Source organism: Poromitra crassiceps (assembly GCF_964638095.1).
Source record: "Poromitra crassiceps genome assembly, chromosome: 1".
Lineage (NCBI taxonomy): Eukaryota > Metazoa > Chordata > Actinopteri > Beryciformes > Melamphaidae > Poromitra > Poromitra crassiceps.
Genome location: NC_139623.1, coordinates 90,890,912 through 90,906,628, shown reverse-complemented (window position 1 = coordinate 90,906,628; position 15,717 = coordinate 90,890,912). Strand labels below are relative to the sequence as shown.

Sequence of the window (15,717 nt, the reverse complement as noted above, 5' to 3'; positions counted from 1 at the left end):
TGCACTCGTGGGAGGAGGCACCACAGGCGCAGGTGCCTCTGTCATCATGAATGCTGCCTGCAGCTGCTGCTGTTGCGCCGCCTCGCTCGTCCTCGTCACAGTCAGTCACTGGCACCAGGCTACACCGTTTTTTGTTGTTATTTTGTAAAATTAATGAAGAGGCAAGGGCGAATGTAATCCCGCCTGTAACGCCGTTACTATACCCCCGTTACTGTAATCTAGATTACCGTACACATCTTAAAATGTACTGTGACACATTACAGTTACCGTTTTTTTGTAATCAGATTACGTAACGGCGTTACATGTAATCCGTTACTCCCCAACCCTGACTATACTATACTGTATTGTACTCTTCTGCAATGTACTGTACTGTAAAACTAAACCTAAACGTTTTTTTCTCTATCGCAGGTAAACCGCCGTTCTATTCTGATAGCTACACTGAACTGACTAAGATGATTTTACACCAAGAACCACCACCTCCCAGACAGACAGGTAGACACACACACACACACACACACACGCACGCACGCACGCACGCGCACACACACACACACACACACACACACACGAACATTCGTGTACATCAGCAAACAGACTAGGAATGGAGTGTTATTTTAACTGTTTCATGAATAAAGTTGTGTTGTGTTGTGTGTTGTTTGTTCCAGCGCCTTCACCCAGTCCTCCCAGTGAGGAGTTGGAGAGTCTTCTAAAAGGCCTGCTCAACAAAAACCCAGATAAGAGGTCAGACCCATAGCCATCCTGCTATTGCTATTCATAATGTCACCCTTAAATCTTCTCCATAAGGTTAAACATTTTAAGGAAAACATAAGCACAAGATTTAAGGGTGTTTTGTGCAGCCGATTCTATTTTATGGACACCTTAACTCTGACTCTAAGGAAAATTTTAACTTGAAGGGTGCTTTGTGCAACCGGCCCCAGCAGGCCTTTAGTTTGCTGAAAGGGCCACATGATCTTATTTGAGATTCTATATTGAATAAATGTTGTGATATGATATGACATGACATAGTATTGTAGTCTACTCAATCTCCTATTTAACAAGCAGGCTGTCCACAGCTGATCAAATAACAATAGACAGCTAGTAGGGCTGGGTATCGCCACTGATTTCCAGATTCGATACGATTCCGATACACAAGGTCCTGATTCGATTTCTGATTCTATATGATCCAATATTGATATTTCAGTTACAATACCAATTTTGTTTGGATATGAAAGAGATTCTCAAAGAAGCAATACTGTAAATTGTACAATAGAACCTTCTAATCGTGTGCATTATTAAAAATATTAATGTTTACAGATGTTTACGAGATCGCGTTGCACTAAGAATCAAACCATGCGAGTGTAATGTCGTTAAAGCTTCAAGCGTCCACAGGAAAAGGCATTATATTAAAATATATTGGGATTTATGAATCAATATCAGTTACTTCTATATATCGATATCGATATATAGATTCTTTTTTTAACCCAGCCCTAACAGAGAGAATGTTTTCTAATGCTTGTTGTCCTTTATGTAAGGATGGACTGGCTGGAATTGCTGGCCCACCCCTTCTGGACACAAGTACTGAATGAGGAAGAACAGGAGGAAGAGGAGGGAGAAGAGGATGAGAAGGAAGGAAATGGTGACGAGGAAAATTGTTCAGCCAGCTCCAGGTGTGTCGACTCTCCTGTTGTTTCAGCTGATTATACAGCGTGCATCCACATTTGCTTCGTGAAAGTACTTATATAATAACAATAATAATAATAATAATTAATGATATTTATAAAGCGCTTTTCAAGGACCAAAAGATGCTCATATGCACATCAACAGTGTGCACCAAGTGAGCTGAGCGCTAGGGCCCTAGCCCGGGCCCTACATGTTCAGGCCCCAGCCCGATGTGAGCCCGAGCCCGGCCCCACCCCCCTCCCCCCGAACCTTATGTGTTTGATCAATTACAAATAGCCTAAGCCTATCAAATCAACACTATACAAAAAGTACATTAAAACACTTTGAACACCACAATATGGCTCGCCTTCAGAAATCGCTCGGGTAGGCATTTGATTGGCTGTACGTCGGACACGTGGTGGGATTAACGTGGGCAAAATGGCCGACTGCTTTAGATTAGCTAACAAGTAGGGATGGGCAGGGGTACTCGAGTACTCGTTCATAACGTCAGTACTCGAGTAACTTTTGCGCTGTTCGGACATTTTGTGTGCTGGCTTTTTCTCCTGTGACTTGATATTGCATGTGCCTTGCACCGGAGTTGTATATTTTTTGGAGTGTGCTCGCTGTTCATTTTTTCCATTTTTTCTAGCTGTTACCAGCTTCCTACTGGATACATTCTAGCTGTTACCAGCTTCCTACTGGATACATTGTAGCTGTTACCAGCTTCCTACTGGATACATTCTAGCTGTTACCAGCTTCCTACTGGATACATTCTAGCTGTTACCAGCTTCCTACTGGATACATTCTAGCTATTTCTAGCTTCCTGCTGGTGGCTTGTTGCTCTTTCCACCCATTGTAAGCAAGCCTCACTACTAAGAATTGGAGAATTGGACTGGCTTTTTAATATTGGCCCTGGGCCAAAGCAGGCACCCCACCTAAACCCAGCATACAATGAACTCAGAGCTGAAGAATGCTCACAATGATCTGATGTTATCGTGTACATACACACACACACACACACACACACGCACACACACACACACACGCACACACACACACACACACACACACACACACACACACACACACACACACACACACTTAACAGAGAACAACATCCTGTACAACCATCAATATGGCTTTCGGAAAAAATACTCAACTGAGCATCATGCACTATTGCAGCATGTCACCAACATGTACTGCACTAGATGAAAAGAAATTCACTCTGTTAATATTGTCTCTTTCTTTGTCTAGGATTTGTTTGTGTTTGTTACATGGTGGAAATAAATCATTCCATCATTTGAATCTGCTGAAAGCTTGCATAGCCTAAAGAAGTCTACATAAGAACTGCTTCTAATGTGTGTGTGTGTGTGTGTGTGTGTGTGTGTGTGTGTGTGTGTGTGTGTGCGTGGGTTCCAGCGGCCTCCACAGACTCACGGGCACCCCTGACCCATCCGCTTTAGAAGGGAAGACTGACAAGCTGACTGACAGCCAGCTGGCCAACAGAGCATCCAAGAACTTGATTCCATCACAGACAAGACCCTCAACAACTGACAGAGCAGCTGACAGGATGAGTGACAGCCAACACAGACACACACCCTTTGGAGCTTCCAAGAACAGCCAGGGCTCAGAGAGGGAGGCGGGGGGAGAGAGAGGAGGAGAGACCGGAGAGGCGGGGGGAGAGAGAGGAGGAGAGACCGGAGACCAACCAAAGCCGACTGTGGTTGGCCACCCCCCGCAGCCCAATAAGTCATTCACACTAGGTACTGTAACCCCTTCCCGTGTGTGTGTGTGTGGTCGTGTGTGTGTGTGTGTATTGGGGTTAGACATGGTCATGTGGCACGTACCACAGCACGTCGTGTGGTACGTGCGTAGTGCCCCTATAGACATGCCTCTGTCATTCTGTAACATGATGATTGAGTATTGAGTGTCTGTACATGGGTGTGTGTGGTAGATACTTTGCGGCTGGATTGAATCCCTGAAACTGATGGGAAAATCTGTGTGGACAATGTGAATGAATAATGCTTTGTGCCCTTCCTGAACAACTGCTGTGAGCAACGCTCTGTCTTTCTCCACAGTAGAACTAGTGTTAAAAAGCACAGGCATGCTCAGCAAATGTTTCCTGCCCGAACTAAGAAAATGTGGAGTTGATTATTATTTTTTCTCTCATTTTTAGTACCATTTACTTCTCTATCCCCTTTTTACTTTGTTCATTAGTCTTCTGCAGTATTGTGTGTGGTTTTCGTTCTATCCTCAACTGCACATTTTACTGTTTACTTGCCTTATCATATCTATATGTTCTTATTGAGCAAGTAATGCCCCATTCCTGATCAAATGTGTGCCCCTTCTTTTACTTATGAGGCAGGTCTTTCAAGAAATTTGTCATAATATAGACCAGGAAAAATGATTTAGGAGCTTGTGTGTTTTCCTCCTCATCAGAGCTCAAACCAAAGAGTGGTGTGGATAAAGACAACACAGAGGCCATTTTCCTGCTCAGGTACAGTACATTAAGCCTAGGCTTCTACCTACCTGCCAAAACCAAACAAAACACAGATACAATTCTGGTCTTGATAGAGACACTGCATGAAATAGGCCACGCCCATCACGGGGGAAAAGCTCCGTTCACTTCCACACACCAGCATCATATTCCTTGAATTAAACATAGCTAAAAGCTGTTGTGTGGTGGGCTGCGCAGACAACAAATGTAAAAAATCGCCAGTTAGTTTTTTTGTACTCCCGAGGAAAACAAGGAAGCCATTGAGAATTGGCGAGAAGAAAAATGTGGATGTTGCTGTCAATGAAGTAAGTTCATCTTCCGTATACAGTATATGATCTTTGTGTGCAACACCCGACCATGCACGCGGCATAGGAGAATGCCAGGATTGGACGGGATTTTGTGTTTTCCCCCGTTTTGGGCGTGGTTTCTGAATGAAGACGCGCTCCGCAGTGTCTCTATATCACCTCAAACCTATATATTCCATATCCTCCATAACTGCATACAATCTTAGCTTGGGTGGCCCCAGTGGGAAACAAACCCCTAACCATGGTACCCATTGAGCTATATGGGACCACCATATTGTATAAGTGAGTCAGACAGCCATGATCCAAATCAGCAATTAATTGTACTATTCTCTTCCTGTTCATAACTCCACTAGCTCCCGTGCCACTTCAAGGAGGAGCTGCAGTATCCCAGACTCTCCAAACCAGACTGCTACAACTCAGGTTGCTGCTTACTATACCCTGAAAGCTGCAAGAACATGCACACAGCAGTCACTCACCAGAGATTAATGATATTAACTCATTGAGTGCCAAGGACGTCGATCAACGTCAAAGTAAATAGTGACGTAGAGTGCCAAAGACGTCGATCGACGTCAAATGCGTTTTTTGACGGTGGGACGTGGATCAAAGCCTCCTGCATCTCCTGTACAAATATTGTAGCTATTGAAGGTGTATAACCTATTTTATGGACTCATTAGGTGGCGACAGTGCTCTCCAGATTAGAGAAAGGTCCGGAAAACAGCAGGAAAAAGCCCCGTGATGAAAGAGAAACCGCTCATGCTGCAGCCAGAGCCATATAGATTGCTCTGGCTGGAGTTAACGTTGGCTGCGAACAGCAGTCAATCCGCGCCCACAACTGAGCCTCTCTGTCTCTGCTGTATAGTTTCTGCACACGATTAGCCGCCAGAAAAGCAGCACCCGACGCCGAAGGGCCAAACCATTCTCAGCAGTCCGGTTTGGGTTTTCCGTGTCACGCTGGGAGCCGGCGCACAAAAACGGAGCACTCCGAAAATAGACGCTGGGTGCGTGAGGCTGTGTGTTAGTGTGGGGAGGAGTTTGCAGCTGAAGGGGGGGGGGGGGGGCACGCAGGGCACCACACAACTACACCACGTCATTACATCAGAAAATATTAGCTTCAGACTCAGTGAATGTGCTTGAAATGCTTCATTTCACAAAAGGCGGAATAACTCAGCTTCTAATTTGAAACGCATGTTTTTGCTCAAAACAACCTATCTTCTCCGGCTCATAACTAAAGAACGGAAAATGGTATCAATAAACTTTTTTTTGCTGACGATACAATAGAGTCTCCTCGTTCTTTGTGCATGTTCGGTGTTTACAGAGTAATATCACACAATATTCTGTGGGCCTCGAGAAATCACTGAAAACGCTCTGAAACTCTGGCACTGGGAGCGTCCGTTCTCCAAAAGTGGCTGGCACTCAATGAGTTAAAGGATACATGGGTCATTTATAACCGGAGAGGGAGGCTCTGTGCGGTCAGAGAGAGGGGGAGAGAGAGAGAGGGAGGCTCCGTGCGGGCAGAGAGAGGGGGAGAGAGAGAGGGAGGCTCCATGCGGTCAGAGAGAGGGGGAGAGGGAGGCTCCGTGCGGGCAGAGAGAGGGGGAGAGAGAGAGAGGGAGGCTCCGTGCGGGCAGAGAGAGGGAGGCTCCGTGCGGTCAGAGAGAGGGGGAGAGAGAGAGGGAGGCTCCATGCGGTCAGAGAGAGGGGGAGAGAGAGAGAGGGAGGCTCCATGCGGTCAGAGAGAGGGGGAGAGAGAGAGAGAGGGAGACTGTGTGGTCAGAGAGAGGGGGAGAGAGAGAGACGCAGAGACAGAAGCCATTTTCACACATGCGCTTTTTACCGTTAAATGACCGGAAAGCGGTCTAATGCCTTGGAGTGTGAAAGTTGTTTTCCGGTATAAGCGCGACCCCGTCATCGCGGACTTTTCACCAGTTTCGAGCCAGTCAGAAGAGCGGTATGCCGCGATAAGGGACACAAGTGTGAAACGGGTCCAGTCATTTGCCGGTCCTTCTCTCATGGGCGAGGTGTACACACGTTGCTTAACGTTCACTTCCAGCGTGCATCATCTAATCATTCGCGCACATCAAAGCAAACTACTTCCACATTTCGCTTCGTGCATTTGCTTTCTCTACATACATACAAGCGTTGGGCGGCTTGCAAGCCGCTGCCATTCTCGCTGTGTCTGTCCTGTGTTGGGCTGCTGCGAAGTGCGGAGGACTGAAGGACTGGCCTCTCTCGAGCAGAGAGGGGAGGGGGGAAATCGGCTGTGTTTATTACGCTGGCTTGACGCTGCCTGGATACTACTCTGCACTGCAGCCCATGAGCGAATGTGAAGGATACAACATACTCTTAAGTCAAACGAGTGTGATTTATTGTGTGACAAGTGAACTTATTTCACCATCGGAGTTTTGCCGACCCCCAAAATAAGCACCCCCCCCCCCCCCCCCCCCCCGCCCCCCAACATACAGGCTATTTGACGAATATATTCACACATGCAGCGCTCAGGTGTGAAGGGAAATTCCGGGAAATGGCCGATATTGATTTACAGGTAATTTTCCTGTAAGCATGTGTGAAAACGGCTAGACTGACAGAAATAAAAGGAGAAACAGAGAGAGGGGAGAGGGAGAGACATGCTGTCTAAGTGCACTGCGCTATACACTAAGCTACACTACACTCCATTCACCAACTGCACCGCTCTCCAACTTGAAGTGGAAGTAGAAGTGGTTGACACAGCGACACAGTGTGGCAACAACTTAGAAGAAAGACCAGACCAGATTGGCTCGCAGATTGGCTTGCAGATCGTATGGACAAGTGCAGATGACGGGCCGGCTGTGCATGTGCACCAGCCAAAAAAGAATACATGGTGTTGGTTATACAGTAGTTGTTGATTCAGTCAGTTACTCCAGAATGTTGCCTGTGTAATATTGAACCACATCTCCTCAGCCAGAAATATTTTCAGATACACGTTTTAATTGTGTTTTAATTAGAAACTCTCCCACAATTGACAAATCATTCCCCTGGCAGGAAGATGGGGAAATAATTACACAAATGTTTGGAGGAAATAAAAAACCAGACAGTTATTTTACTGAAATTTGAATGGCTTCACAGGGATAATTTTTTGTTGTGTGAAAATGGCAGTGAATTTTATTTGCATAATATTATGAAAATGTATTTTGCAAAATACAACAATGCATTAGATTATGCTGACCTGTGAGTCTCTGCTGTCCTCTGCTGGTTTACCTGGCAAATAGCACTCTGTTGACAGCAAGGATGCATCTTCTGCTGCTGTGTGGTGTTGACTGTTCTCTTCTCTTCCTAGGCCAGTATGTGTCCTGGTTCTGACATCACATCCTGTGTGAAAGCTCTTCTGTACACTGACTCTGATGTGACTGTCACCCCAATCATGGACAACCCCAAGGTAATATGAAAAAAGGGAAGGTCTGCACACTGGAGCTCCAATTACCTTCTTATTTATATACAATTATTATTTACATTATTTATATATATACAACTCCAAGGTACACACAAACAGTTAATATTATTATTTCATTCATCACCTTTGTGCTATATATAAATGATATTACACAATACATTGAACCTGTGCAAAAATCGATTTCAGTATGTTTTCAGATTAATAGTTAAATAATTTGTGTTTAAACTGTAAAGAGTCTAAGCATGTTGCTTTGTCAATCAGGAGCTTCTGTTTTTCATGTCAAAGCATTCAGTTCATGTTTATGCAACATTGTATAGCTAACCAGCAAGATTATTCTTTACACAAGCAATGGTAACACATAAATAGAACAATGTGTCTTACAGTGGCGAGGGTTTCACAGTTTTGTTTACATAATGCATAGCTGAATAGAGTACAGCAGGGATGACATATTTTTGTAGGCTTACCCAGAAATTGCAACCATGCTGGTTCGTAAGGGGAAAAGGCTATGGGATTTTAGAATGGGGATTTAGAATGCATGAAATAAGGTTTGTGGTTAACACAAGTTTATGGGAGTGGAAATTTGTGTTCGGCAGGATCATCTTCACAAACGAGGACCACTTTTATGACTTTTGAAGCATTTTCTGAAAATGTCTTTCTAAAATTAATTTCCACCCCATAAACTTTTATTAAACCATATTTCATGCATTTAACCGAAATCCCCATTCTAAAATCCTATAGCCTTTTCCACTTATAAATCAGCTTGGCGGCGGTACTCTGTTAAACCAAATGGTCACTAGGAAGGAAAGCAAATGGCTGCAGATGAGAGCTGTGATATGAAGCTGTGACAGCACAAACTGTGCTTCACTGTGTGGTGCTCTACTTTCTCCTTGCTCTCCTTTGACCAGATTCTGAAGAGCCCGCCTGCACCGATGCGATTTGACCCTAAAACCCTCTGTGTACCTGCATATTCAGGTACTTTGACCCTAAAACCCTCTGTGTACTTGCATATTCAGGTACTTTGACCCTAAAACCCTCTGTGTACCTGCATATTCAGGTACTTTGACCCTAAAACGCTCTGTGTACCTGCATATTCAGGTACTTTGACCCTATAACGCTCTGTGTACCTGCATATTCAGGTACTTTAACCCTAAAACACTCTGTGTACCTGCATATTCAGGTACTTTGACCCTAAAACCCTCTGTGTACCTGCATATTCAGGTACTTTGACCCTAAAACGCTCTGTGTACCTGCATATTCAGGTACTTTGACCCTAAAACGCTCTGTGTACCTGCATATTCAGGTACTTTGACCCTAAAACGCTCTGTGTACCTGCATATTCAGGTACTTTGACCCTAAAACGCTCTGTGTACCTGCATATTCAGGTACTTTGACCATAAAACGCTCTGTGTACCTGCATATTCAGGTACTTTGACCCTAAAACCCTCTGTGTACCTGCATATTCAGGTATAACCCTAAAACGCTCTGTGTACCTGCATATTCAGGTACTTTGACCCTAAAACGCTCTGTGTACCTGCATATTCAGGTACTTTGACCCTAAAACCCTCTGTGTACCTGCATATTCAGGTACTTTGACCCTAAAACCCTCTGTGTACCTGCATATTCAGGTACTTTGACCCTAAAACCCTCTGTGTACCTGCATATTCAGGTACTTTGACCCTAAAACCCTCTGTGTACCTGCATATTCAGGTACTTTGACCCTAAAACGCTCTGTGTACCTGCATATTCAGGTACTTTGACCCTAAAACGCTCTGTGTACCTGCATATTCAGGTACTTTGACCCTAAAACCCTCTGTGTACCTGCATATTCAGGTACTTTGACCCTAAAACGCTCTGTGTACCTGCATATTCAGGTACTTTGACCCTAAAACGCTCTGTGTACCTGCATATTCAGGTACTTTGACCCTAAAACCCTCTGTGTACCTGCATATTCAGGTACTTTGACCCTAAAACGCTCTGTGTACCTGCATATTCAGGTACACATCATGATCTCCATGTCTTCTCTATTATTCTCTTCTCCCATTGATGGATCTTTTTGTTTCACAGCTGTTTTTGAGCGTGTATCAATTGTTGTTAGTGTCCTCCAGATTATCCTTCATATCTACTAAAAGTGCTTTTTGGTCCCAGGTTAATAAAATTGTTTCTGCATGTGCATGCTAATGTCAGCTGTCAGTTACAGGACAATGGCAGTATTATAGCTACAAGCCTTCTAAAGGACATTTAACTCCTATGGATTTAGCTTGAGGCTGATTCTTAATGCTCCTCTCTTCTCCTCCAGTTGACAAACTCCAGTCTCTGGGTGAAGAGGAGTGGAGCGTCTTCCTCCTGCAGCTCTGTTCCTCCCTAGAGGGGCAGAGCAGCTCCTCTGCTCCTCTCTCCTCCTCCTCTGCTCCTCCTCCGTCCACAGCTTCCCGCTCCAGACTCAACCTGCTGTGCTACCTCTGCTGTGTGGTTGGACATAAAGCCATCGCTACCAGGCTGATGAACTCCACACTGGTAGGAAAACTTGTATTCATTAAACGGCTCTGTAATAGCAGTTTTCTGAATGCTTTGTTTGGATCAATAAATCAGTTGCTCGTTGAAAACGAACAAAGGAGGATGTATTCAATGAACACACTTCTGTATAGAGAGTCTCTCTGACAGTGAAAGGTCCTAATCAGAAGAGTGCCGGACTCACATCAGCTCTGTGTCTTATACAGAGAGATAGCCCCCACCTTTGGAGGCTGGGAACTTTCCATTACTCATAGGAGTTCAACCTTCACATGGACGGCTCCCTAGAAGACAATCTTATCACCCACTCCTCTCCCATGAACACTCTCACTGCAGAGTGCTGAGTCATCCAAATATTTCACCAGAAAGAGGTTTGATGAGAGAGGGCCACTCGTCAACACTGAACACAGTAAATAATGATCAGCTATCAATCAATAAACAATCAATCAATAATTTTCACTCACAGCTCCCTCTTGAAACATTGTTGCCTCACTACTGGCTTTGCTTACATAGTTAATTATGCATTTGAGGGGATTTTTAAAAATAGTAAATTCAAACAAATTAATATCTGAGCTGGAGTAGCATAGGCAAAGCTTATTTTCCAATCTATGTTCAAACTTTTCAAAAATGGGAATATAAAGCCAACAGGGTGGAATAGTCTTTGTATATAAAGCCAACAGGGTGGAATAGTCTTTGTATATAAAGCCAACAGGGTGGAATAGTCTTTGTATATAAAGCCAACAGGGTGAAATAGTCTTTGTATATAAACCCAACAGGGTGAAATAGTCTTTGTACATAAAGCCAACAGGCTGAAATAGTTTTTGTATATAAAGCCAACAGGGTGAAATGGTCTTTGTATATAAAGCCAACAAGGTGGAATAGTCTTTGTATATAAAGCAAACAGGGTGAAATAGTCTTTGTACATAAAGCCAACAGGGTGAAATAGTCTTCGTATATAAAGCCAACAGGGTGAAATAGTCTTTGTATATAAAGCCAACAGGGTGAAATAGTCTTTGTATATAAAGTAGGGATGTCAACGGTTAACCGTTAATCGATTAACCGTCGCTAACGTCGTTGTTCGGTTATTGCTCTCGGTCTATCAGTTAATATTAAAAAAAAAAAAAAAAAAAAAAAAATTTTTTTTTTTTTTTTTTTTGGTCTATTTACTCAATGAGCTCATGCCCAAACAAGGCGTGTCTATTTAGATGCTGAAATGTTAATGCTTTTTGTGTTACAAATTCTAACACAAAAAGAATTTGTGTTGAAATGTTGATGCTTTTTGTTAATGCTTGTTAATGCTTTTTGTGTTAGAAATTCTAACACAAAAAGCATTAACATTTCAGCATCTGAATAGACACGCCTTGTTTGGGCATGAGTTCATTGAGTAAATAGACCAAAAAAAAAAAAAAAAAAAAATTTTTTTTTTTTTTTTTTAATATTAAAAAATTATGAATTAACCGATAGGTTAATCGATTATTAGCGTCGGTTAATCGAAAGTGAAATTAACCGAAAATTGACATCCCTAATATAAAGCCAACAGGGTGAAATAGTCTTTGTATATAAAGCCAACAGGGTGGAATAGTCTTCGTATATAAAACCAACAAGGTGGAATAGTCTTTGTATATAAAGCCAACCGGGTGGAATAGTCTTTGTATATAAAGCCAACAGGGTGCAATAGTCTTTGTATATAAAGCCAACAGGGTGAAATAATCTTTGTATATAAAGCCAACAGGGTGGAATAGTCTTTGTATATAAAGCCAACAGGGTGGAATAGTCTTTGTATATAAAACCAAAAGGGTGGAATAGTCTTTGTATATAAATCCAACAGGGTGGAATAGTCTTTGTATATAAAGCCAACAGGGTGGAATAGTCTTTGTATATAAAGCAACAGGGTTGAATAGTCTTTGTATATAAAGCCAACAGGGTGAAATAATATTTGTGTATAAAGCCAACAGGGTGGAATAGTCTTTGTATATAAAGCCAACAGGGTGGGATAGTCTTTGTATATAAAGCCAACAGGGTGGAATAGTCTTTGCGTATAAAGCCAACAGGGTGAAATAGACTTTTTTATATAAAGCCAACAAGGTGGAATAGTCTCTGTACATAAAGCCAACAGGGTGAATAGTCTTTGTATATAAAGCCAACAAGGTGGAATAGTCTTTGTATATAAAGCCAACAGGGTGGAATAGTCTTTGTATATAAAGCCAACAAGGTGGAATAGTCTTTGCATATAAAGCCAACAGGGTGGAATAGTCTTTGTATATAAAGCCAACAGGGTGGAATAGTCTTTGTATATAAAGCCAACAAGGTGGAATAGTCTTTGTATATAAAGCCAACAGGGTGGAATAGTCTTTGTATATAAAGCCAACAAGGTGGAATAGTCTTTGTATATAAAGCCAACAGGGTGGAATAGTCTTTGTATATAAAGCCAACAAGGTGGAATAGTAGCTTCCCACTTCCCGGGTTAAAGCCCCAGTGTCAGCAAACATCTGCTCTGCTGAAGTGTCCTTGAGCAGGACACTGAATCCCTTCCAGCTGCAGTGATGCTGCTCTGACCCTACACTCTGATGTCCTGATGGAGAGGAGCAAACCAAAACACAGTGTCCCTGTTCTGTTGTACTTGTTTTGACCAGGCACTTATCACATGATGTGGATAAAGTGTGCACTGTCCTTACCCTAGCTACATTTGTATTGTTAGCGTTTGCCATTGATACTAGCACTAGCACGTCAGTTTGTATCTTGCACTGCCCACTAGTTTGAATGAGAAACATCAGTAATGTTGTTGTTGTTGTTCAAGTTTAATTTTTGAGCAACATAATAAACTGGAGTTGTCAAAGATGTCTATTAATAGAGCTGAATCTCAAAAGGCGTTCAGGGCCAATAATGACGCAAAATAAAAAGCCTGTAAATGGGAGCTGCCTTGGTGTGTGGATCCTTCTTTTCAAATTTACAAGCTATTTATGATCCAGCACCCATCCCAGTGGGTCTTTTTTACTATGTTACAATATAGAAGCTAGGCCACATACTGTAGCTACGATATCACTGTAACAGGGACACCATTGAGTTTAAACACAACCCAAGACACACACAACCCAAAATACATTTGACCATCTAGATTTTGCTTATATTCACATATGGGTTTGATGAGTGTAACTTGTGGATGGAATACATTTTGGCACTTAACTCATCAAATAAATATAAATAAATAAATAAAACAAACAAATAAATAAATAAAGTATATACAAATATTACAAATATGACCAAAAACTTAACTTCCAATGCATGTAAAACTAAAGCCCCAGGGAGCGTCAGACGCTAGCTTTTGGAAGCCCACCCATTGTTTTAAACGGCCGAACACACACCAAGAGCGTTCTGATGCGCGTCAAACTGCCTTGACCCCGTACTCCAAACCTGTTTCGATTTTGGAGCGTCAAACGAGGTTCCAGCAGCGACCAAAGCGCTCTGAGCTCCCCCCCCCCTCTCTGCCCACTTCCATCTCCGTCTGTCTCGCTGCTCCTCAAACAAATCTCACGGCAGTTTAAATACAGCAAGCATGTCAATACGCTACACTATAGCGAGACGAAGTGAGAATAATGTTCTAAATGCATCGGCTAGCAAAATATAGCCTATCCCTGGATGTCATCATGATGAGATTAGATTGGTGAAAGTTTGGACAGAATGATTGCGTTTTGTCTCGCTGCCTTTTTTTTCTCCCCTCTTTCTCCCCTCTGCATGGCAGACAGGTAGGATGATCCACAACAGCCTCTGAATGACAGGGGCACAAAACTACCGTATAACAACTTTTTTTTCATTGGTCCGCCTGCCTACATTATAAATTAGTGGCCTTTCCCCCAAAATTCGGATGGTTCTGTCATTCTGTGGTGTATAGATTTCAGATCTGATGCTTGCAGTGCGCTATAGGGGCAGAAATGAGGGGCAGAAATTTGACGCGCGATGTCGCGCTTCAAGTTTCGCTCCCTGTGCGTTTCGGGCTTAATATTCAGCTGTCACATACCATTATTCCGAAGGGATTAGCTCTTTAATCTTGTCTTTCCACTTCCTCTCTGTCTGTTTCTCTTCCCCCCTCCCTCCAGCTCCCAGTGTTGACCCAGCATCTACGGCAGGCTCCTAACTGGGATGTGTAAGTGTCCTTTCTGTTTCTCTCTCCGCAAATCTGGGAGCCTGATGCAAGTGTTTTTAACTCATTGAATGCCATGGACGTCCTTCGACGTCCAATTAAATAGTGACGTAGAATGCCACGGACGTCCTTCGACGTCCAATGCGTTTTTTGACGGTGGGACGTCGATCAAAGCCTTCCGCAGCTCCTGTACAACTATAGTAGCTATTGGAGGTGTATAACCTATTTTACGGACTCATTAGGTGGCGACAGTGCTTGCTCGGTGCAGTCCAGATTAGAGACAGGTCCGAGAAACAGCCTAAAAGCCGTGGATCAAAGACAAACCGATGCATGCTCCCAGAGCCATTTGCTCTGTCGCGGGAGCTGACATTGGCTCCGAACAGGAGTCAATCCGCGCTCACAACTGAGCCCCTCTGTCCCTGTCTGTCTGTCTGTCTGTCTGTATAGTTTCTCCACCCGATTAGCAGCCAGGAAAGCAGCCCCTGACGCCAAACCATTCAGCAATCCGGGTTGGCTCTTCCCTGCTGTGGCGCTGAGAGCCGACAGCAGCACACAAACGCAGCACTCCGAAAATATAATGGTTGCGTGAGGCTGTGTGCAGTGTGGGGAGGAGTTTACGGGGGGAGGGGGGGAGGGGGGTGGTGCACGCAGGGCATCACACAACAACTACGTCACTACATCAGAAAATATTATCTTCAGACTCAGTGAATGTGCTTGAAATGCTGCATTTCACAAAAGGCGGATTATCTCAGCTAATAATTTGAAAAGCCTGAAAACGCTGAAAACAACCTATCTTCTCCGGCTCATAACTAAAGAACGGAAAATGGTATCAATAAACTTTTTTTTGCTGATGATACAATAGAGCCAGCTCGTTCTTGTGCGTGTTCGGTGTTTACATAGTAATATCACACAATATTCTGTGGGCCTCGAGAAATCACTGAAAACGCTCTGAAAACTCTGGCACTGGGAGCATCCGTTCTCCAAAAGTGGCTGGCACTGAATGAGTTAAGCATGTATATATTGTTTTTTTATCGACACCTACACCTCTTTGTGTGTTTTTGATACAAGTATAAGTTATGTTGTGTTACTGTCATTGATGCTACTGCTGCTGTAATGCCAGAATTTCCCTCCAGAGATGAATAAAGAAGTACTCTATCCATCGATCTAATGCTGGTAGAAGTAG

The 15,717-nt window shown here is 43.4% G+C and overlaps 1 protein-coding gene across 1 annotated transcript in view; it reads left to right on the top strand.

Annotated features, from left to right (window-relative positions):
- ulk4 (unc-51 like kinase 4) overlaps nt 1-15,717 on the top strand; it is a gene marked incomplete at its 5' end in the record, with an annotated part of 283,649 nt that overhangs the window by 18,505 nt on the left and 249,427 nt on the right. The window contains 9 exons of the mRNA XM_083662080.1: nt 409-492; nt 666-741; nt 1,533-1,636; nt 4,099-4,156; nt 4,815-4,881; nt 7,775-7,873; nt 8,794-8,860; nt 10,185-10,402; nt 14,491-14,537. Of these exons, the coding sequence (XP_083518206.1) occupies nt 409-492; nt 666-741; nt 1,533-1,636; nt 4,099-4,156; nt 4,815-4,881; nt 7,775-7,873; nt 8,794-8,860; nt 10,185-10,402; nt 14,491-14,537 (820 nt within the window). The remainder of the gene's footprint in view (nt 1-408; nt 493-665; nt 742-1,532; nt 1,637-4,098; nt 4,157-4,814; nt 4,882-7,774; nt 7,874-8,793; nt 8,861-10,184; nt 10,403-14,490; nt 14,538-15,717) is intronic.